The 25,293-nt window shown below is 37.6% G+C and overlaps 1 protein-coding gene across 1 annotated transcript; it reads left to right on the forward strand.

The window, feature by feature from the left end:
- Positions 1 to 1,946: 1,946 nt before the first annotated feature.
- On the forward strand, positions 1,947 to 25,141 carry LOC123745558 (Ribonucleoside diphosphate reductase large subunit). Its single transcript, XM_045726217.2, has 17 exons — positions 1,947 to 2,108; positions 4,289 to 4,377; positions 5,137 to 5,314; positions 5,454 to 5,614; positions 8,060 to 8,262; positions 8,641 to 8,837; positions 10,100 to 10,212; positions 11,969 to 12,098; positions 13,448 to 13,548; positions 14,940 to 15,068; positions 16,102 to 16,194; positions 18,070 to 18,203; positions 19,365 to 19,509; positions 19,858 to 20,070; positions 22,255 to 22,350; positions 23,508 to 23,696; positions 23,998 to 25,141. Exons 1-17 carry the CDS (start codon positions 2,057 to 2,059, stop codon positions 24,208 to 24,210), a joined length of 2,436 nt encoding a protein of 811 aa, XP_045582173.1. The 5' UTR covers positions 1,947 to 2,056; the 3' UTR covers positions 24,211 to 25,141.
- Positions 25,142 to 25,293: the final 152 nt, after the last annotated feature.

The raw sequence follows: 25,293 nt of genomic DNA on the forward strand, positions 1-25,293 counted from the left end.
ATATCTGATCTTAGAAAGAATGCCAACAGTTTTTGAAACTTTTTTTGATATATTTAGAATGTGTCCCTGGAAATTCAGCTTGTGGTCGATGAGAACGCCAAGGAATTTGCCATCTAATTTGTTACAAATTTGGGTATTGTTTATTTTGAGATTTATATGATTAGAGGATTTATTGCCAAACAGAATATAAAACGTTTTGTCAATGTTAAGGGTGAGTTTGTTGGCAGTTAGCCAAAGATGGACTTTCTCTAGCTCAGTGTTTACTGTGGCATTTAGAGCAAGGGGGTCAGGACTGGAGTAAATGAAGGTTGTGTCGTCAGCAAATAGAATTGGTTTGAGGTGTTGGGAGGCATTTGGAAGGTCATTAATGTAGATGAGAAAGAGGAGAGGGCCAAGTATGCTGCCCTGAGGAACACCAATGTTGATGGGTAGGGTGAGAGAAATTGTATTATTCACAGAAACATACTGGAGCCTGTCAGTAAGATAAGATTTGAGGTATTGCAGGGAGTGTCCTCTGACTCCATAATGATGTAATTTAAGATTAAGCGATTAGTCTTTCATTAGATTAGCATCCGATCCCACGATCGTCGTTGCCCCTAAATCAACAACAATAAACTACCGCTCACAGGGTGAGTTTGGGGGGTACAATAAGCACGCGCTAACAAGATGAGTATAGGATGCACAATAAACTACCACTCACAGGATATGAGTATAGGGTACACAATAAACTACTGCTCATAAGATGAGTATAGGTTACACAAAAACTATCGCTCAAAGAATGAGTATGGGTGCGCAATCAATTTCGTTCTCGACTCGCAATCTGGGATCCCGGGTTCGAGATTTCCCGAGCGGGATGGAAATGGTTGGGCAGGTTCCCTTTCACCTAATACCACTGTTCACCTAGCAGCAACTACTAGGTAAACTACTATTCACCTAGTAGAGTTGCCTAGGCAACTGTTGTTGGGTTATATCTGGGAAGTTCAGTACAGTAGTTCGACCTCAGTTGAGTTTAGTTTGACTTCAGTTCAGTTCGACCTTTGGGGGAGGATTCGAACCTCGATAAAAGCCTAAAGTGTATCTACGTGCTTCCTGTCCCTCCCCCAACAAAACAAATTATTATTACTGCTCACAGGATGAGTATGGAGGCACAATCAACTATATCCGTCATTGGGGACAACAATAAACACAATTTAGGAAGCTGTCTTTAATGAGTGAATTATCAGGTAGACAGGAGGAGGCCATTGATAAAATCACAGTCTATAGTTCTGTTTACTGTTTGTTACATAACGCTTTAGCTGTCTGTATCATCATGATGAGTATTCGCATTAACCACGGATGATGGGTTTTGGTGTTCAGTGGTGTGCATCATTTCTAACAGTGGAGGATTCTGCCGGGTTGAAACCCACTAAGAGGAGACTTTCTACCTAAGACTATCAGGAGACGGGGCTGTCTCCTGTCACCTCTAGCAAGAGAAAATAAGTACCCAGGAGTTAGGTAATTGTTGTGGATTCCATCATGGGGGAAGAACAGCAGTTCTACCCAGTGGTAATCGTGATATAACTGAAATTAAACGTTGTCAATCTTAAAATATGATTTTCAGTTGAATGCATGCAGATTAAATACCAGTGAAAGCCTATAGATTGTTAACAATAGTTTCTTTAAATAAGTATTTAATCAGAAATTATTAAAATTATACTTTAACTAAAAGAATTGATGCAAAAAAAATATATTCAAGGAGCCATAAACAGAAAATAATTTGATCCAGCTCTCGGACATGGGCAGTAACGTCAAGTCCCAGCTGATGCTGCTCACAGCCTCCAAAGGCGTTTCCTGATTGGTCAGTTCAAGCATCCCGCCCTGATCTTCCTCTGTGCTGACCAATGGCATCACTTCCTTTAACTTAGAGTCTCAAACTAGGATGCTATTGGCGGAAAGGAACATTTCCCGCGTTATTCAGTGTTAGTACAGGTTTGGCGCCCTCTAGCAGCTCCAGCACAGACTTGCTGGGTAGATCGTCCTTCTTGCTCCGGACTTTTTGGACTTTGAACTAGTTGAAATGGTGCGGCCGCAGGAGAAGATGTGGTCAAAGATGTACGTCCTCAAGAGAGGTATGTAACTGGCGCTTGTTATAGTTGCTTGAGCGGTAGTTCAAGTTTTAGTGTGGCTCTGAGGTGATTAAAATTGTATCTTTATGTCCCATAGTTTCTCTTAACTATTTTCTCTTGTATTTCTGGCAAGAAATGTGTATAATGAAGCTAAAATGTTCAACAAATACAAATATGATGTATATTGTTTATACATTTAGTAACCGGAAAAACGGAAATTGTTGTTGACTCCTCGAGGCTTGTGCAACATGAACCGTTGCAAGTCTTAAGTAGTTTGATTGTATCTGTTGACGGTGTTCTCTACATCAAAAGTAGTTTTGAATATTTGGAGAGTAAGAAGTAAAGCTTCCCTCAGTGCCGAGGTTCCCAGGCTAGTTCCTGGCTTTGTAATTGTTTCATAACATTGTTTAATAAATGGTTGACATGACAAGATTTACAAGTGGATGAATGGACACAACAAAGGGGATATTAATAGGGTATTAAAAGTATCAACATAAGACAGAACACGAAACAATGGGTATAAATTGGATAAGTTTAGATTTAGGAAAGACTTTGGTAAATACTGGTTCGGTAACAGGGTTGTTGATTTGTGGAACCAATTACCACGTAATGTGGTGGTGGGGTCCCTCGATTGTTTCAAGCGAGGGTTGGACATGTATATGAGTGGGATTGGGTGGTTATAAATAGGAGCTGCCTCGTATGGGTCAATAGACCTTCTGCAGTTACCTTTGTTCTTATATTCTTATGCCCAATCATTTCTGTCCCGTCGAGGATTCTGGATTTAGAGTTGAGAATGAAGCAAACTGTAGTACTGTACTAGCAGGGCATTTATGGTATTTTATCTGCAAATAATGTTTTTTCTTTTTGCGTATCTAATATAGTATGAAAACGATAAAACATTAATCTTGTATTGGCAGTAAACTTTCAGGACATAATGATAGTTAAAAAAAATTAACAATTGAAAATACTGTACTTGGCAGTTTCATTTTGTCATAAATCATACTAGTGATATCTATTCTATATCTTATCTATGCTATATCTATGATAACATATCTATATCTTATCTATGATATATCTATAATATCTAATCATACTAGTTTAGTGCTTTATCCTGATAGTGAGTACCTTATCTAACTCAAGATTTAAGCCATGGCATATGAGAAAGATTTCACTTAAGTCATTCAAAATGCCAAGGCAGTACAGAACAAGCATTTGTAGTTCTTGCTTAACCAAAGACATTTTTTGGGGTTGGGTGAAGTCCAAATAACCATGGACTTCATGTGTTTAGCAAGCAAATACGTGGTGTTGGTTGAAGTTGGAAGATTGGAGCCAAATAAAAGCTTCGCCTTATGAATTCATGAGTTCTCACCCATCATTATTTACTTACAAGTACAGGTGTATATATATAAATAGAAACGGGAACTTTGTTCTATCTATCGACTTGAGAATGGTCCAGGACAGACCGAAACGTCGTCATCCTTTCACCTTCTAGTGTGTGGTCTGGTCAACATACTTTAGCCACGTTATTGTGACTCCTCGCCTGCATTTGTTCTATACAGTTGATTAAGGTTTTGGCTTTTTCAAAGGTAATTTGAATAACCAAGAACATTGCAGCTCTTATGATCAAATTCTTATAGATTAGTTTTCATTAATTTTTACCTTGTGGTAGTATATTTTTTAATTTGGTAACTGGATGATGGTATTTAGGTGTTGCACTTTGTCTATGCAGCCTTGTGTCTAATGATTTCTTTCTTCCAGTTCCTTTAACATATGCAATAAAATCCACACATGTTGCCAAAGAAATGTCAAAGAATTAGCCTCATCTGGTTCATTAGAAACAAATTTTAATGTTGCTCATAATTTTTACTTGCATAGTTTTACATAGTTGCTCATTTTAACTTGCTCATAGTTCTTGTTTACTTAACATAAAAGTTAATACAGTACATTTGAGACCTGTCAAGTCTTGTTATTGTAAGTTTTGTATATTGTATTAATCTCCAATGCCACTAGGAAGTTGTATTTTTCTTCTAGTATATATATATCTCCCTCCGGATGCTCAATACTGCTCAAGAGTGATATTTTTCAATCGTTTACGAAATAAAGCTCGTTAGCCTTGTACTAATACTGAGCTAGCATTTGTGCAGTTGAATTTTCGTTTTACTGTACTGTACTTTGTTTTGCAGATGGGCGTCAAGAACCTGTCATGTTTGACAAGATAACCTCCCGCATTCAGAAACTTTGCTATGGTCTTAACATGGACTTCATTGACCCGGTAAGTAAGTGGGTTACAAATTACAATTTTTGTATTAAATGTTAAGCCTTGGATTAACTTTCATAAATTTTACTTTTTTTTTTTTAATTTTGATTATATTTCCTTGTTTACTTTCTCAATTTTCCTGATATTTCCTTGTTTGCCTTCTCAATTTTCCTGATATTTCCTTGTTTGCCTTCTCAATTTTCCTGATATTTCCTTGTTTGCCTTCTCAATTTTCCTGATATTTCCTTGTTTGCCTTCTCAATTTTCCTGATATTTCCTTGTTTGCCTTCTCAATTTTCCTGATATTTCCTTGTTTGCCTTCTCAATTTTCCTGATATTTCCTTGTTTGCCTTCTTAATTTTCCTGATATTTCCTTGTTTGCCTTCTCAATTTTCCTGATATTTCCTTGTTTGCTTTCTCAATTTTCCTGATATTTCCTTGTTTGCTTTCTCAATTTTCCTGATATTTCCTTGTTTGCTTTCTCAATTTTCATCATATTTCCTTGTTTGCTTTCTCAATTTTCATCATATTTCCTTGTTTGCTTTCTCAATTTTCATCATATTTCCTTGTTTGCTTTCTCAATTTTCATCATATTTCCTTGTTTGCTTTCTCAATTTTCATCATATTTCCTTGTTTGCTTTCTCAATTTTCATCATATTTCCTTGTTTGCTTTCTCAATTTTCATCATATTTCCTTGTTTGCTTTCTCAATTTTCATCATATTTCCTTGTTTGCTTTCTCAATTTTCATCATATTTCCTTGTTTGCTTTCTCAGCCTGCAATCACCTTGAAGGTGATCAATGGACTATATACGGGAGTCACGACGGTGGAATTAGATAATCTTGCGGCCGAGACGTCGGCAACCATGACCACGAAGCACCCTGACTACGCTGTTTTGGCGGCAAGGATTGCCGTCTCAAATCTCCACAAGGAGACCAAGAAATCTTTCAGTGGTACGTTTAGTGGTTTCACTGGTATATCTTTGATGAATCTTAGATAAGTGTCTTGTTGGTGGTTTTGTTGAGGTAGTTAGTTCCTTTGTATTCATGTTAAAATGTCAAGCATTTAGACTAACGTGATGAATGTTCACAGAGGTCATGGAGGATCTGCGTAACATGACCAACAAGAAAACTGGAATGAAGATGCCTATGATAGGTGAAAGCTATTACAAAATCATCATGGACAATGCTGATAAATTGAACTCTGCCATTATCTATGATAGAGACTTTTCATACAATTACTTTGGATTTAAGGTTAGTCATTTAAAATTTAATTTTTTTAAAATGGATTTCTAAAATGTTTGTGTTAATTCTAGTGCTTTTTGGTCAGGAAGTGTTTTATCCATTCCAGTATTATTGTAAGGATAAATACCTTCATATTGAACATAAAATATAGGGCCCCCTATAGCAACCAGGAGGCCTGGTCGACGACCGGGTCGCGGGGACGCTAAGCCCCGGAAGCACCTCAAGGTAACCTCAAGGTAGGCAAGGTAAGGTAACCCCCCTGGAGTGAACATGGTAAAAGAACAATGATAGCGCTTTAGTCGTTTGAAATATTGCCCTCTGTAGGCAGATTTACTGCCTAACAGTAGGGCAACATAACTTTTAAAATTTCCAATTTCAGTTGACATTTATTGGCATGCTAAATGAAGCCTAGGAACCCATGGATATAGTGAGTGCTATGTAGAAATGCACTACTAGCTAAGTGCTGTCTTCCAAACTATTAAATCCTATCTTTTCCAATTACAGGATCTTGGTTAGTACCTTAACATTATGAAACCTTGATACTTTGCATTGTCATATGCAACTTTGAGTTTCCTTGGTCTACCTTTCTTAATACAATTTAACAACTAATGTGAATGTATAAAATTGAATATTTGTAGATGGCACCTGCCCCTACTTGTACATATTGATTGAATTTGTGTAGTGTTAGAATTAGTCTGTATTGTTAAGTTGCATGGCGAATGAGCTGTACCATTTAGGTTTCTGGCAAAGCAGGTAAAGGTTCTTCCGAGTCACTGGTGTTGGAGTGTCCAACCTCAAGATCAATTAATAAATGGAAGGGGGAAAAAAGGTCTTGTTTAAATTATTTTTGAGGGGTTGTGGATTCGGTAACCATTACATTTTAAGACATGTCAACTATCGTTAATGGGGTCCTATATTCTTTAAAGTGATACACACATGGAAGTCACTGGTATGAGTTAGTTAGCCCATTCTGGGCAGTGTTCGTATGGGTGAACTGCTGTGAGTAATTAGTGTAATAGTGTAAATAGTGATAGTGTAGTCTTTAATGTGTAATATTCAAGCACTGCCTATTAAATGACCACTGTAATCTGATTCTCTTTTATAAATAATGTATACAACCCTTCTCCCCAATGTGTCTCCTGACCATACTAGTACTTCACTATATCCTTCCTGAAGGTGAACTTCTCCAGCTTCTAGCTATTATTGTGGGTTCTAACCTGTTTGATAGTTTTAAAACCTTGCTTATCTCAGATACCCCTCATCCACTTGTCATGTCTATATCAACGTTGAACTGCATATGTCACTTTCCTACATAGCTCTAATATCATGGTCTTTATGGCATTCAGTCCTCATTATTTTACCCTACATACAGTCCTCGCCATTTGCCCTACTGTGCTATTCACAAAGTTGCAGATATTAAAAAAATATGCTTTAACATTTATAATTGGGAAAGTTTACATGAAAATTACAGTACATTAATCACACAAGTCACAATAACTAACAGCATAGCATATAAACAGTTATTATCAGAATCAGAAACCTAATTTGTAATAACTTCTACAAATCTCTACATCATTGCACAGGTCCCAAAACAGACCCCGGGACAAACCACTAGTGACATTGCTCGACTCAGGCTTCACCTGTTAATGCAGTTTCTACCCTTGAGCCAGGCTAGGTTAAGTCTAACATTCCCTCCAACAATGTTACTGGCTTCAACCTTCCTGATCAGCCTCTTGTGGAGTAGTAGTCGGTCCTTACTAAGGTCTATATTGATGTAATTGTTATTGCTGTTAAGTACCTTGAATACGCTACTGTAGGACTGTAGATTTGCAAGACAGGATCCCTTTCACTAGAAACCTTATTTAGGCTTCCTCAGTCCACATGTGCATTTTCCTGTTGAATTTACTATGGTGTCCACGAGGCACTTTCCCAGCATCATGTCCGGGTACTCAAATGGTAGTTTACAGCAAGGGATTGTCCCCCTTGAATATCAGGATGTTGGCCACCTCCAAGGCAGGTTGATATTCGTGTTTTATTATTAGTCACTTATTTTCTATGCATTCAAAAGATAACTCGAATATCTCGTCGGGTCTGGTCATCTGCCCAAGTACCTATTTACTGGTTGGTAAAAGGAAATGTACCCAAACTTCTGGTATGAAATTTTGAACCTGGGTCTTTTCGGTCGTGACCCAACTGCTGCTGACTGGTAACCCGACTGCTGCTGACTGTTGAGCTGTAAGGTGATCTATTGAGTATCATACCCTGGGTAAAAAAATTTTGTTTGGATTATGTGCTATTTCTGCTTTGTTGCAGTTTATTAATTTTGTAAAGTCTCTATATATTACTTAGATTAACTATTTAACCTTTGAGTAAATTTAAGTATCCATGTGAAGTATGTTTTCTATTATTGTTATGAAATATATGTAACATACCTGGTCCGCTCCTTATTTTCAGACTCTGGAGCGCTCGTATTTGCTGAAAATTGATGGGAAAGTTGCTGAACGTCCGCAGCAGATGTTAATGAGGGTGGCAGTTGGCATTCACGGAGAAGACATTGATGCAGTCATTGAGACTTACAACTTGCTTTCCGAGAAGTGGTTTACTCACGCATCCCCGACACTTTTTAATGCCGCTACATGCCGGCCACAACTGTCCAGGTGCTCAATTTTCCTTTTACTCTATAGCTGCTATAATTCAATTTGATATGCAAATGAGTCGAGCCAGTGAAAACCATGACCAGTTATTTTTGTCTGAATGCTACTGTTAAATTTACAAGTATTAAGCTTAGTAAAAATACTTAATACAAGTATTAAGCTTAGTAAAAAAGTGCTCAATTACTTACTGTAATTGAGCACTTCTAATTATCGTAAAAAATCTGCATTTCATAAAAATACTGTGTGCCGCCTGTACACTATTTAGTCATATAAATTCTTTGTCAACACTTTGAAGGAAGTAGGATTTAATCTTAAATTTTATAAGAATGTAGTGATACTTTTATTTGTTGTGGCTAATGTAAATGTTTCATTTTGCTCTAGTTGCTTTTTGTTGACCATGAAGGATGACAGCATTGAAGGCATTTACGACACACTAAAGCACTGTGCACTCATATCAAAATCTGCCGGTGGAATTGGTCTGAATGTGCATTGTATCAGATCGATGGGAAGCTATATTGCTGGAACTAATGGTACCTCCAATGGTTTGGTGCCTATGCTGCGAGTATATAACAATACAGGTACAGTAATTACTGTTGATGGTTATAAATATAAGTTTATTAAAGATAATTTGAGTTATAACACTTGGAGAAAATATAACCATTCGAATTATAGTAAACTTTGGTTTAGTCTATAATCAATAATATTGTCATATTAAACTGACAATATTATTGGTTATGAGGGTGGAGGGAATTTAATAAACTTCAGAGAATGAAAAATTCACCTTAGAGTCGGTTCTAAGAGTTTTTTTACTCAAAGCTTGACCTGTGGCCCAGGCTTTGTCTTGTGATGTAACATTTATCAATTCACACTGAACATTATTGCTAAATATTCCTGCCACTTCCCAGTAACAAATATGGTGCATAATGATTGCAGAATGTAAGCAGGTGCCACGAGACAAGAATGTAATAAATATTTAAAATTTAATCGTGTAACACGAGTCAATCTTGCATGATGTAAACATTGCTCCATGTAGGTTATCTTGAGATGATTTCGGGGCTTTAGTGACCCCGTGGCCCGGTCTTCGTCCAGGCCTCCACCCCCAGGAAGCAGCCTGTGACAGCTGACTAACACCCAGGTACCTATTTTACTGCTAGGTAACAGGGGCATAGGGTGAAAGAAACTCTGCCCATTGTTTCTCGCCGGCGCCTGGGATCGAACCCAGGACCACAGGATCACAAGTCCAGCGTGCTGTCCGCTCGGCCGACCGGCTCCCTATGTAGTGCGTACTTGGTCCGTTCTCTCGATTTGCCGCTGATGAATGAAAATGTTTTGCCTAACAAGAAATGTACACAGACAAGCAATGCACCTGACCTGTCAACTTTTTATGCTGATATGGCTTAGCTGGAGGGAATGTAAATAATAAGGGCATTGAAGTGTGCAGTTGAAGAGAACTATAAGTGAGATTTGGGATGCCCTCATTTACATGACTACAAATTCCTACTTATGTCACGTCAAAATTGATGTTGATAAGCTTAATATACGTCATTTTAACTTGTTTAAAGTTCATGGCAAGTTATATTTTGTATTGAAAGGCGCCAATATTTGTTCAGCCCTGCTCTTTTATCTGATTGGTAAGGGATGGGCAACCAGTTTGGTACTTGGGTTGTAGTATGGTGCTTACACACACAGATCACACTAACGTGATGCATCAAATGAACAAATCCACAAGGGCCGTAACGTGTATCCTCGTCACGGCCCTTGTGGATTTGTTCAGTATGGTGCTCTTTAATATCTTATTACCATTTGGAGTTAAAGTACAGTAATTCATGTGTATTTTCAGCACGTTATGTTGACCAAGGAGGTAACAAGAGACCAGGTGCATTTGCTATATATTTGGAGCCCTGGCACCCAGATATCTTCGATTTCCTTGATCTGCGTAAGAATACTGGCAAAGTAAGTGGTACAACCATTTGGTTTCTAATCTCCTATTGCTATTTAATTTCAGTGCCTTTTTCCATTTTTATATACAAGTATATAAAAGGCATTGGTAAAGAGATATTAACTACATTATAGAAATTTACTTGTCAGAGTTTTAAGTATTGTATTATGTTTACAAGTTAAACTTGTGTTTGTTGCTATCAGCCGTTGAAAACCAACTTTGAAGAGCTTGATGCTAGGACCCGGGGATTGTCAATGAATTACTGTATAAACAGGAGTGAGGAAGACATTGCTGTATATGCCACACAGATTATTGTATGCATGCTGTATATGCCACACAGATTATTGTATGCCTGCTGTATATGCCACACAGATTATTGTATGCCTGCTGTATATGCCACACAGATTATTGTATGCATGTTGTATATGCCACACAGATTATTGTATGCCTGCTGTATATGTCACACAGATTATTGTATGCATGCTGTATATGTCACACAGATTATTGTATGCATGCTGTATATGCCACACAGACTATTGTGGCTGGAACAGTTAACAGTCCCTTGTGAGCAAACATAAAGGGCTGAAACTGTTACCCATTGATTAGTGGGTGAACAGTTACTGATTTGTTGCAGTTACAGAAGGTATTGTCCTGTCGGGCTCACCATGGCCCGTGTTACTTGGAACTTTTTGTTCCAGGTAGCGAATCTTTAACAACAACAGCTACAGAAGTTGAATGACAAGATGTAGGTTTTGGGATTCATGTAAAATACTTTGTGTGGTTATAGTTTGTATTTGTCCTCACAACTTGGAAAACGGTTGGCAATAGGATTGATCCCTCTATACTTGCCGTAAATGTTCTGAAGAGGCATTTGTCATTGGACGGCTATTCCTAAACATTTGTATATCATATGTTGTGCATAATCTATTATAAAAAAAAATATCTTTTTATTCTGTTCGCTAGTGAATTCATTTGTGAACATTTCAACAAATTGAGTCACAACCCAACAAATAACTGATAAGCTATTCATGCATTGTTCTCCAAAAAATGAGAAGTAAAATGAAAAGGTAATGAAAAATGTGATTTTCAGTAATTTACAGAGGGACGACTTGTTTTAGGTTCATCGGAACGTTTACTGTCGGAGTACGGGTGACACGTTTGTGTCATTTGAACGCTGCAGTGTTGTGTGAAATGACAAATTTAGAAAAATAGTTTATAAGGGTTAGGGCAGGAGAAGGTAAATTTGTAGAACACTGCAGCTTTTAAATCTAGGCCGAGATAATGCAGTTTCCATGGAAGCAGGATGTCGTGTAATCCTTGTCCAGTAGCTGTACCAGGAAATTATAATTCCAATGGATTGATGCAAGTGCAATATGCTGATTTTTAAATAACTTGAAATGTATCACAAGAGAATGTGGGGAAATTGATTGTTCACTACTTTATCTACCTTGTGGCAATCATGGGGATTAACATCCCCATGGCCCAGTCTCTGACCAGGCCTCCTGGTTGCTGGTCTGGTCAACCAGGCTGTTGGAAACAGCTGCTGACAGCCTGATGTATGAATCACAACCTGGTTGATCAGGCAAGTGAACAGTGAGAGGCTGGCCAGTTATGCCCTTTAGATCTGTAGGTCTTTGACAGGTTGGTGACATTTGATTTCTATTGATTTGTTGGTAGAGAAAACTCGACATCCAGTATTGAATTTATCTTGATGTGGCTGAATATTTTGCTTAGCAGCACTTGGTTTCACAAACTAATCCCTCTTGACAGGATGAACAAAGGGCTCGTGATCTTTTCTACGCCTTGTGGATTCCAGACCTTTTCATGAAACGTGTGGAGGAGAATGGAGATTGGAGCCTAATGTGTCCTCATGAGTGCCCTGGACTACATGATAGTTGGGGTAAGCCTTCTTGAATGTATTAACATTTGTCAATAGACCTATAGACATAATTAGTGTTTGTACAGGCCATGCATCCTTGAAACTAAATTAAGTAAAATTCTAGCTCAGAATTTCTGGAAAATGAGGGAGTTCTTAAGGCAGGGAAAACTACCTTTATAGTTGTAATGGATCCACTCGATCCATTAATCCATCCATAAGGCATGGGAATCATGGCAGTGGTCGAGTCAATCTTATGCTTCCATATGTTTTGGACATTATCTTGCAAGGAAGATAATTGAATGTGGGGATTTGGTGATAAAGAAAACCATTACCAGGTATCTGGAGGGGAAGGGTGGAGTGAATAATATAAGCACTAAATAGGGTGGAAGATTTAGAAAAGATTGGGTGAAGGCCTCTTTATCGTAGCTAAAGTTGGAGGAGGGGAACAAGCTTTAAAAAAAAATTTATGCAGCATTCGGCACGAATCTCGAAGAATAATACATAATAGCTATTTGTCTCTTGCTTTTGATATATTTAATAATGCAAATTAAGTTACCTATACTGTGTGTCTAGGAGGATGAATATCCAAGGCTGGCTGGTGAATAGGTTGTTCCTATTACACGCAGAAATCACAATAGCGTGATACATCAAATGAACAACTCCACGGATCCTCCCGGACGTAGGTTCGAGCCCTCATCACGGCCCTTGTGGATTTGGTCGTTCCTATTGTTCCTGTTATGAGGAAGTTGGGGCCAATAGTAACACTTGGGGGGGGGGGGGGGCCCAGGGGCCCACTCACATAATTGGTGGAAGGTGGCTGGCTATGTTCCTGGATTTCTTCACTAGAAATGAACATTAATTCAGTACCATACTTGCCTAATTGTGCTTGCAGAGGGTTGAGCTTCTGCTCTTTGGTCCTGCCTCTCAACTGTCAACTGGTATACAGATTACTGATTGCCTATTGGGCTCTATCATATCTACATTTGAAACTGTATGGCGTCAGCTTCCACATCACTTCCTGGTGCATTCCATTGAACTACTGACACTAAAAGTGTGTATTTATTTAACTGTATTACATTTCTAAAGACACAGGTTTGGGGGGGGGGGAGTTTGAAGAGGGAAGGAGAGGTGGAGAAGGGTGAGATGAGAACAGAGACCCAGGCACAAAGGTATCTGCCTCTAGATAAAGGGCACATGAATCAGTTACGTGTTATGTCGTAGTGCAGTCTGTTGTTATAACTTGTGCTATTCACTAGTTTGTTATGAGCCCAAGTCAACAGTTGCTATGGGGATCTTGAGTCATGACAAGTGGTGTACCAATCTGGACTGGTGTATATTTGTGTATTTCATCTTTACATTTGACATTACAGGTGCAGAGTTTGAGAAACTTTACATAAAATATGAGAGTGAAGGTCGTTTCCGCCGCAAAGTGAAAGCACAGCAGCTGTGGTATGCTGTCATTGAGTCGCAGGTAAGTGCTTAGCTCAAACTATGGAACTGTATTGTTCTTAAATGTGTTCTAGTGTAACTGTTTCTATAAGAACTGAGGTGTAGTTACAGAGCCTGTCTGGTTTTTGTACAAAGTGCTTTTGCAGTTGTTCTAATGCTGTTATACGTTGCGTTTAATGAGGATTGAACTTTACTATTGCAGACCGTTTTCTTTTTTAGGTCCTACAGTATTCACTGGTTTTAATTCTTTAGCTTGGCAAAATATTTGGTAACATAAATGAATCGACTTAATCAGACAAGTCAATTACGAACATTAGGAGTGAAGCCAATACTGAATGATCCTCAAAGAACTCCACCAATCACCCTTCACCATCGAGACATCTCTCAGGGTTACGCTTTTCATATTTCTGGGAATTTACATCTCCCAGGGTTATCCTTTTATATTTCTGGGAGTTTTGTCTAAAGTGCTGTTGTGAATACTGTATTATTGTTGCCAGTGATAATGTATAGCAGTCCCATTTTAAATCGGTAATTCTACTGCACTGGATTAATCTAATCTTTAATTTTTCTAAGACTTCTTCTTGATGTCATTTCTTCTCTTCCTTTTAAATTTTCTTGCTTCCATGTCTAGTATGTCTTCTGATAAGTTTGTATGATGGTTTTGTTTCTCTGCAGACTGTTACTGTTGGTTCAGTCTTTCTGCAGTTTACCTAGTTATTTACAGTTGGATTTCCCCCGATATCCCTGTGCAGGAGCCCCAGTGTGACTTGAAAGTACTAAATGTCTTGGTACTGTATACTAACTTCTAGCTCTTGCTAATGTTTTATGCACAGTGGTATTCACTGAACTGTACAGATGTCACAATAACGTGGCTGAAGAGGTGACGCCCAACCCATGCTTCTGAAGTAAAGAACCGATGACATTTCAGTCCGTTCTGGACTTGATAATGGTCCAAGAATGACCGAAACATTATCAGTTATTCATTTTCCCATACGAGAGTTGGGAGTCAACTGAACTGTGTGTTTTCCATGCCTTGTAAGTGTCCTTACTTTTCCATCGCCTCTTATTTTAACCGATTTTTTGTTTTTTGTGCAGCATTTTTGCACGTGGAAATTCTTAAGTTGCAACTGCATATCTGGGTGATGCCATCGGTCAACTTGGTTTGCCAACTTTCCTTCTAGATCATTATACCACTCCACTTGCTTCCAGGAAGTACTTTAGCTGTGTAAGCCCTGATATCATTTCCAGAATTGTTTAATGTTTGGCTCACAGGCTTGTAAATTCCCATGTATTGTAATTTGTGCACATAATGTAATGTTAAGTTTATCATTTCCATGATGTTCTTCGTACTGCATTTAACATCCGTTAATTTGTGGTCATGTTCGTGTGGTGTTTAGCTCCAATATATTGCAGGTGGAAACTGGAACCCCTTACATGCTTTACAAGGATGCTTGCAACAGTAAGAGCAATCAACAGAATCTTGGGACAATAAAGTGCTCAAATCTTTGCACAGAGATTGTGGAATATTCATCACCAGATGAGGTAAGAATAAGAAATATTTTAGTAATGGAAAAATATACATACTGAATATGGAATGAGTGATATGATCTATAATTTATGCTTTGCAGTATTCATTAAATGTAAGACCTCTGAAAGGGAACTGATGAGCGAAATAATGTTTTTAAGAATGAAAGCAAATGGTAGCATGGAAGGTGGGTATGCCTTTGTGTGACTGAAGAGCAGTACAGTATAGGGTAATGACTGACTACGTATATATCCCAGAGTTAACCCTTTGTAACCTGACTGCTGCAAGCAGTAAGCCACCATGTTAAAAATGATTAGGAGTTGCCTGGTCGTTGCAAGATTAATGTGTAATTACTGGTGCTGCAAGATTGTGGGATGGTATATTTTCTACATACCATTTCTATATTTCTATATCTATGTAACATGTCTATACTCCGTGGTATAGACACGCGTCTTTAAGGTGGTCAATATAAGGGTATTTGAGGGATGTGAATCTAGTGTTTAATAGGCACAATTGGGTATGAAAGATTTGATGTGTGGTAATTTTGTTTGGAGAGATTTATGTAGAGCAGTTAAAGGAGAGATTTATGTAGAGCAGTTAAATGTTTAAAAGAATGCTAAAAGTGAAAGTGGGTAGAAGTAAAGGTAGTGATGGAGAGGGAGAACATTTGTAAAATTGGTTGGAATAAAGTACTTCAATCTTAGGACTAGTTTAGATACGTGGTACATGCAAATGAATAGTTTGGAGAGAAAGTAGAGTTTTAAGCAAATTGGAAAACACAAGCCAATTCGATGGAAGTCCTAGTTTGCAAGAGATTTTAAAGATGGGCAGCCATGATGTATGAGAAGCATATTTGAATGTGAACAGTGCCAAAGTGGAGGTGAATATGGCTAGGAATGAGCAGTTTGTGAAATAAATTTGACAACTTGACAAGCTGTCAAGTTGTCAAATCTTGACCAACCCCTACATAAAGTGAAATTAAAAGTTGAGATGTTACACAGTATACTGTTTTTATGTAGCAAATGTTGAAAAATATTTTATAATTTTCAGATTGCAGTGTGCAACTTGGCATCCATTGCTCTCAATATGTATGTTAACCCAGATAGAACTTACAACTTTGCCAAGCTGAAAGAGGTCACCAAGGTATGATTTACAATATTTTATTATATACTGTATCTAATTTATTAAAGGGTTCATGTGCTTTCTTACTCTATGTAGTTGTCATGTATAAATATAGGTTTGATTTCCAAGAATTTTGGTACAGTATTTGTTTGAATGAAAAGGGAAAACTTTGAATAATTTGGGGTCACAGATTTTTTAAATCACGAAGGCTGTATGGATTGAGAGTAGGGCGATGGAATTCATTGTATATAGTCTTTAAAATAATGCCAAAAATTGCACTGGACTTTGCACAATCTTCTAAAGTTCACATTTTGGGTTTTGTTATTGTTGACTGATTTATATAGGTGCTGCTAAGTTAGCTTTGTTGCAGAATTTTAATGAAAATTGGTGCCTGACAGTAGAGATAATTTGGGCAATTGTGGAGTGTGAAAAGCAGGATTACCTTGGACTTGAAAAGTTTAATGTACTGCGTTTTTTGGAAATTGTGGCCAGAGCTAGAAAATATGTACATAGCAATTATACAGGATTTGTGCTAGAGTAAATACATACCGAACTCTTGAGATAAAACTAGATTTCCATTGTATCTGAAGTTTGCTGTATATTATTTTATTGGGTTTCATAACACAGGCATTGTAGCACATTTTGATAATTTTTAAGTGGGTTTTATCTTACTTTATTTAGCATCTTGATGTTAATTTCTGGTAAAGTAAATGCATTGACTTACTATACCCGAAACGTGTGGTGAACTAAATTTTAAGAAGTGCTGAACCAACTGGGCTGTAGTGGATATGTGGGCCTCCAGGCTGCTCCAAGCAATAGCCTGTTGAACCAAGCTACTGCAAGTCAAGCCTGGCCCTGGGTCAGGCTTGGGTTGGAAATAATAAGTCATATTTTGTAGTAAGGGTACAGATGAAACATTATGGATATATGGAGCCACTTGGCTAATGCAACCAGGAAACCACGAGTCACTAATGAATATAATGTTGGGTGTATATATACATTCATTGTAAGAAAGTGCTGTGATAATTTTAAAGGTTAACATATTTTTCATGTTATACAAAATTCAGGTACCTATTGTATTGGAAAACAGTCATCCCCAATTGAAAACAAAAATGGTAATAAAATACGAGAGTGGGTGCAAGTAACTCGTAGGGGTGCATTTGACAATGAGCCAGTTGTCTCTGTGGACAGTGGTCAAAATAGCCTTTACCGAGTTTGTTCCATATTTCATTGGGACTACTTTCGAGCAAAAGTATCGCTGGATAAATTTGACTCTAATAAGAAAACATCATATGGGGCATTTGAGTAAGCAACAAAAGTTGAAGGAACAAGTCCAATGAAAATTTGCATCAGCAAACTAATGTCTGCAGCTATATGAGGTTTGGCCTACACTAGAATAACTGTTGCAATAAAACTTGAGCAATTGTTCGACTTGGCAAGTTCATTACGGTAATTCGTAACGTGCTTAACAAAAATTTGAAGCGTTAAAATTCTTATTAAATTTTTTTCTTGTGTATTAATGATTTATTACTTCCGGTCACTTTTAATACCATTAGTCATCCATTAATTTAACCACCAGCAAATAGGATGCTTTTTGTAGCTTTCTATAAAAGGCCTGCATATGAATAATAATCTACTTCAGGCAAAGAAATTTAGTTGCTTTTTGACTATTCATTTGACCAGGCATAATGATATTTTGTTGGATGTCATGGGACATATCAATTGTCTTCCATAACAATTGAAGAATAATGCAAAAATTGGTTAAAGTAGTTTCTTTTGCATTCAATCTTGTGCAGCTTTTATTTATTAAGTGACCAGTTAAATGTCTTGTAAATGGTGCATTTAGAAAAGTCTGGAGTTTTGGGGTTTAAGTGATGTCATTGTTTTCGTTTTTAGGTGGTTACCAGAAATCTGAACAAGGTAATTGATGTGAACTTCTACCCAGTGGAGGAGGCCAAGCGTTCCAACATGCGTCATCGTCCGATTGGCATTGGTGTTCAAGGTCTCGCCGATGCTTTCATTCTTATGAGGTACAGTATTTCATTTCTTATGCTTTTGAGGCATAAGGTATTTCATTTCTTAGGCTTATGAGGTACAGCATTTCATTTCTTAGGCTTTTGAGGCATAAAGTATTTAATTTCTTAGGCTTATGAGGTACAGTATTTCATTTCTTATGCTTATGAGATACAGTATTTCATTGTATAATTTTCTCTGGAAGATGTCTGAAGCTTTGTAGAGTAACCTGTAAAGGTACTTTTGTAGGAGACTCAACTTCTACTGCAGTTATTTTACCTACTTCTGTTTAAATGAATTTGTATCTATTGTTCCTGTTAGTTTGTATTGTATTCATGTTCCTGTTTTCCTCATTTAAATTTGATTCGTGGATTTTTGCAGTAATGTATACTGCACATATTGAGGGTAGGTTATCTTGAGGTTATCTTGAGATGATTTCGGGGCTTTAGTGTCCCCGCGGCCCGGTCCTCGACCAGGCCTCCACCCCCAGGAAGCCAGCTGACTAACTCCCAGGTACCTATTTACTGCTAGGTAACAGGGGCATTCAGGGTGAAAGAAACTTTTGCCCATTTGTTTCTGCCTCGTGCGGGAATCGAACCCGCGCCACAGAATTACGAATCCTGCGCGCTATCCACCAGGCTACGAGGCCCCCGTTACAGGGTAGCCTGTATTGACATATTTAATGGAAGTGCATGCATCAACTATATAAAAAAAAAAGATCTATGGGATCCCTATAAATTAAAGTCTTGTATTGCTTACCCTTCGATCCCGGGTGCCGGCGAGAAACATTGGGCAGAGTTTCTTTCACCCTATGCCCCTGTTACCTAGCAGTATAATAGGTACCTGGGTGTTAGTCAGTTGTCACGGGCTGCTTCCTGGGGGTGGAGGCCTGGTCGAGGACCGGGCCGCGGGGACACTAAAAAGCCCCGAAATCATCTCAAGATAACCTCAAGATAACCCCATTTTCAAGGGTGGAAGGCCCTAAGTTTTATAACTGATTAAGTCATGACTTGTGTACGTTTAACACATTTTATCATAATTTTCTATTATTAAACTCTTGGCTGTAAATCTCTAGTTACAGGCTAACACTCTTTGAAACATTAATAAATAAATTTGAAGATCTTAATCTTAAAAAAAAAACAATTATAGCTTTTAATTTGCAATATTTCTCCCTGTAGGTATCCTTTTGATTCTGAAAAAGCCAAGTTGTTAAACAAGCAAATATTTGAAACCATCTACTATGGAGCTATGGAAGCAAGTTGTGAACTTGCTGAAAAGGAAGGCCCATACGAGACATATGCCGGATCCCCCGTCAGCAAGGGAGTAAGTCGACCTTGTTTAGTAAAGCACTGCATGTTCTACTAGGCATAATTTTTGTCATAAACGTTGTATGAAACGCATTATCAAATTGTCATATTTCAGCGAGTTTTTATACTTTTAGAATAAGTTAATAGTTTCAAGTTTAATAGTTTACGAACTTAAGAATAGTTTAAATTAGTTTAAATGGTTCTTTTAAAATTTGATACTCTGTATTTACTAATGTGGAACATTCTGACTGGCTACCTGTTTAGTGAGGGATAGGGTATAAAGTTTTAAGATATCAAGATTTATCATTTGTGAAATGACCTGGTTGTTAGTTGCATATACTAATTCTAATTTAATATTTTACAGATTTTCCAGTATGACATGTGGAATGTAACACCCACAGGTCTTCACAATTGGGCTGCACTGAAGGCTAAGGTTGCAAAACATGGTGTCCGAAACTCTCTGCTGGTTGCTCCCATGCCTACTGCTTCCACTGCCCAGATCCTTGGAAATAATGAAGCTATTGAGGCATATACTTCCAATATATACACTCGTAGGGTTCTCTCTGGAGAATTTCAGGTTAGTTACCATCTTGGAGATTTTGTATGTGCTTGCTTAATGGTTTAATTATTTGGTTACGAACTTAGTGTAGTATAATTTATCTTCCTTGCAGACATGCCACATTTTTGTATTAAATTCTTTCAAATATCGAGTTTCAAATAAGTGTAAATTGTCCTTTAAATGTGTACAAGGCATTTATTTCTACCGTTAGTGAAAAACACTGAAAGGGGGAGGAGACATGGTTATGAAATAATAGATGTAGGCCTGGACAAGGTTGGACAACAGATTGTTCTAGAAAAGCTGGACTGGTTGTAGGTGGAAGCTGAAAATGGATGAAAGCCAAATGGAGGCAAGGAGGCATTTGAGGCCTAAATTTGCAGGTGGTAAAAGAAGTTTATGGGTAATTGGGAATAGGTTGTACCAGATACCCAATTAGAAATGGTGCCCATAGAAATCCTCCCTACTTAGAGGCAAGCCAAATAACTATGTACCAATCTACACACGTCCACCTTTCTACCTCCATACCCACCGTTACATAACTTCTCCCACTGTAACTGTACTCTAGGGAAGGGAACGATACTATCAGGATAAGGATTTTGGATGGGACTGGGGAAAGGAATGATGCCCAACCACTTGGACGGTTGGAGATTGAACGCTGACCTGCATGAAGCAATATGTTGCTCTACCGTCCAGCCCAAGTGGTTGGGCACTTGAATGCTGCACTTCGGAAATGTTGGAGTATGAAATACAGTATTATAACAGTAAGTGCTGTAGACACCGTAGCCACCAAGCCACAGGAATGAGGAACTGGAAACGGCATGCACTTGGGGTAAAAGATATACTAAGGATATCTATACAGTACTAGAAACACCAGTTAGTAATGTACTTAGCTGCTACCACCCTCAGTGTTAAACTGTATTCTATTGATTAGTAGTAGTAGTGGCTGTCCATGGCTCTAATGGGGGAAACCAGGACATATCAGATGGAAGTTACTTAAGATCTGCTCTTTTTTGATAAATTACTTGGCACCATCGGGGGCCTCGTAGCCTGGTGGATAGCGCGCAGGATTCGTAATTCTGTGGCGCGGGTTCGATTCCCGCACGAGGCAGAAACAAATGGGCAAAGTTTCTTTCACCCTGAATGCCCCTGTTACCTAGCAGTAAATAGGTACCTGGGTGTTAGTCAACTGTCACGGGCTGCTTCCTGGGGGTGGAGGCCTGGTCGAGGACCGGGCCGCGGGGACACTAAAAGCCCCGAAATCATCTCAAGATAACCTCAAGATAACCATTATTTGACTAGTATTCGTTATCTTATATTGACTATTATCTTGATGTATTATAGACTGGAGGTTCACCGATACTTAGTCAGAAGATCCACTAGGCTTTGGGGAAATATGCCACTGGAATAACAAAAAAGGGATACACTGATACAACTTATCAATTTACTCAGATTTATTAAATAGTACTTGCAACCTAGTCTATGGCAGTGGATGACATAAGTGTATAAGACAGGAGCAGTTACCTTGGACTCTGATTTGCACCACGTAGGTGGTACATACAACATGGTTTATCTCTGGCTTGTGTTTCTCAAGATGGCCCCAGCTGCCTCTCAGAACCCAACTAAAGAGGTCACTGGAGTAACATAAAGGCGACAAATATATGGAAGGGATGAACACCAGTGGCTTGTGTATGTGTAGGCCACCTGCACCAGCATATAGCTCAAGACATATCTCTAGGGATCTGCCAGATGCAACAACCCGTCCAGGAGGCAACCCGTTGGTGACCCCTTCGAGGTCAGCGACCAACTATGCCCATAAGATGTTAGGCTATTGCTTGCAAAGGTGATAGTGAGAATCATTAATTAGTATGCTTACACAGTGACATGTTTAGAGTTAAAAAGGTGCCAGGCAGCCTAACTTTGTGACCAACAAGGGAAAGCACCAAGTCATTAAGACTATATAACACGTGGAAGGGGTCAGGATAAGGATTTGGGATGGGAAATACAGCCACAGAAGGGGATGAGCTCTAGGCATTATACTAGACAAACCAAATCCTGCATATAGTGTCACCTAAAAGGTCGACTTAGACTGAGCCATGGGGATACAAGGTACGGGGAAGGTACCTACTAAATTTCCACCCACATTCATTATTTTTTTCCTAATTAAGTTTCCAATAATATTATATTATTATTTATCTTTTCCAGATTGTAAACCATCACCTCTTGCGTGACTTGACAGAACTTGGATTGTGGGACGATGAAACTAAAAATGAGTTGATTGCCAAAAATGGTTCTATTCAGGTAAGGTTTTAAAACTACATTTGGGTATACATGTGTGCCTATAGGTTTTATAAGCTAGTGTTTTATCTGTTGTTGGTTATACAGTAGTATTTACATCTGAAAAAGTAAATGTACGGGGAATTTATTGAACTCTACCTACTTGGACCATTTTTGTTTTAATCACAGTTGGTGTTAAGGAATTTTGTAAATCTAAAAAATTTACATAGAGACAGGTGTTGATACATCAGGACCATCTGGCCTTAACTTGCTTGTTTGGTTATAAGAATATGTTCATACTTTTTGTATAGATATAATTGTAAAGTTATTACAGATATAAATACAAGCCTACGACTCTTTCATCAAAACTAATGAAATTGAACTTTCAGTTCAGTCGGTCAAAGTCAATAACATTATATAGAAGCATAAGATTCCTTTTTATTACCATTTTTTTTTACTATTATTGCATAAGTATGTGCTCAAAGTATTTGAAAATTATGCAAGGTTTTTGTGATAATTTGGTTACTCAGTAGCTCTGGAAGTTTTCCAAATATTTTCAGATGAATTAAATTAGGTTTTCATAAAATTGCATCTGCATGTGTCATTGTACAGTAGTAGCAAGTGATATGTCCTCTTTTATTTATTTATTTAGGCATCAAATTCCTTCTAACTTCGTGTGCACATGCACACTATTTATTATCTATAATAAATGAGTTTTTTAGCCTAATTGTATAAATATTTGGGAACTAATTATTTAGTGTTAAAAATTTTTCAGAACCACTTGTTTTCTCTAATACAAAACCAACATCACCATTTGCCAGTTGATCCTCCTAAAGCATTACTGTTATAATTGAAATGATAGGTCCCTCGCACCAACTTGTATCTGTTGCATCTAGCACTTCAGATGCAACAGATTTTTGCAACAGATACAAGTTAGTGTCAGCAACCTGTCATACCTAATCACAGTAGCGAACATGGTCGCTATCTTGACCCCTCTATCTTGGTAAAGTTCAACCCAATCCTTGCCAAATTCTTTGGTCATCAAACTTTGAAGGTTCTTTAATCCAATCATGATTGTACAGTATAATCCAGTGTTGTACAGTATATATACAGGATGAAATAGTAAAAATTACATTCTAAATTTTGTAGGCTTTGTAAAGTAATAAATATGACGATTACAGGGTATCGAAAAGATTCCTGCTGATCTTAAAGCACTATACAAGACAGTGTGGGAGATCTCCCAGAAGGTTGTCATTCAAATGGCAGCAGATCGTGGTGCCTTCATTGACCAGAGTCAGTCGCTGAACATTCACATTGCAGAACCAAATTATGGTAAACTGACATCCATGCATTTCTATGCTTGGAAATTGGTAAGTTTCCCATTGCACATTTAGTTAATGCAACTGTATTTGTATTTTAAGTAAAATTATATTGCATTTTGATGAATTTTGCTGGTTAACAATTTTCCTTTAAATGTTATTGATAATGTAATGGTGCAAGTTTGATTTTAGACAGACTTTCTGTAGCTTTTTCTATGTGAACATTTTGCATTACAGTAGTGTCGGCTTAGCTATGATTGTTTTAAGGATATACAGTGTAGTGTATTCTATAACGGGCATTTTAATAAAGTCCTGCAGTAGTTACTTAATGTAATACTATTTTGTTCTACAGGGATTAAAGACCGGGATGTACTATCTGCGTACTAAACCTGCTGCTAATGCTATTCAGTTCACTGTTGATAAATCTAAGCTGAAGTCGTCTACTGCTGCCAGCAGTGAATCGAATGGAACAACAAATGGAATAAAAAATGAAGGATTACAGAACATGGCAGCTATGGTGTGTTCTCTTGAAAATAAGGATGAATGCCTCATGTGTGGATCATAAGACTGGGTTTTTAGGGGAGGGGGGAGGGGTGTATGGATTGGTGAATTGTGTGTAGGGAGGGGCAAGTAGGGTGTGTAGGGAGGGGCAAGTAGGGTGGTCATAAGGATTAGTGCATAAAGTTTGGATTATAAAAAATATAATGATTCATAGTTTAGATCTTGTGCTGAGTTTTTCATGTTTAATATCTTGTTTGGTTCTTATAATGACTGTTCATAATTACTGTAATATATTTGTGTACTATATGCTTTTAATAATTTTTACTTTGTCTCTAGGGGACCATTTTTTTCTTTTTCTTAGTTTAATAAGTGCTTTATTTTAAGGATTTTTTAATTGCTTAATTTTTTTTAAGTTGTGCATTCACACATGTGCCTTATGTAGTAGTACAACACAACCGAGAGCTTACATATCACTGCCACTTTGTACATATTTTAGTATTGTACTCTTTTTTACCATTTAATTTCTTTTATGTAACATATTTCTTCTTAATACAGTATTGCTTGTTTGTATAGAAATTGGTAACTGCAAAAGTATATTAGAGAAACTGATGGGCTTACTTGCCTATTTGTATCCTTATTTGGGAAATCTTCTTCTAGACATTAAAATCTTGGTGCTGAAATTTAAATCATAAATGGACTAGTGTGTGAGGCAGCACAAATTGTGCTGCAGTGTGCATGGTCAAAGAAAACTACCATTGATGGAAAATAATGTTTTTTTCCCATGGTAGTGTTTCTATACATGGCTCAATTCCTGTTGCCACCAGACATGATTTCTAATCACATTCTTGTTACATTTGTCATTAAATTTACCAATTGATTTTGTCTGCAAGTGTGAATATAGAGTTGCATCAGGTACACTAAGTGTATTGCATTTGGGAATATTTCTTGAGTGTGATTTGTATTAATAAATTTTGTATAATAAACTTTCTCAAAGATATTTGCTTCTTCATACATAAGATTTCTGATGAATTTGTTTTTTCAAGTTATTCACTAGGATTAAAGACTTGTAGAAACAAATCGGCTTGATATATAGGTAAACAAAGAATTTGTAATGATTGCACATAAGAGTAGTTATTACCTTTGACAG

Source organism: Procambarus clarkii, chromosome 71 (genome assembly GCF_040958095.1).
Source record: "Procambarus clarkii isolate CNS0578487 chromosome 71, FALCON_Pclarkii_2.0, whole genome shotgun sequence".
In the NCBI taxonomy this organism is placed as follows: Eukaryota; Metazoa; Arthropoda; class Malacostraca; order Decapoda; family Cambaridae; genus Procambarus; species Procambarus clarkii.

Bases quoted from the DNA above. Each gene is read 5' to 3' on its own strand.
- LOC123745558 (XM_045726217.2), top strand. From the start codon at position 2,057: ATGGTGCGGCCGCAGGAGAAGATGTGGTCAAAGATGTACGTCCTCAAG. The intron at 5,315-5,453 runs GTACGTTTAGTG...GAATGTTCACAG, and splicing joins GACCAAGAAATCTTTCAGTG to AGGTCATGGAGGATCTGCGT. The intron at 8,838-10,099 runs GTACAGTAATTA...GTGTATTTTCAG, and splicing joins GCGAGTATATAACAATACAG to CACGTTATGTTGACCAAGGA.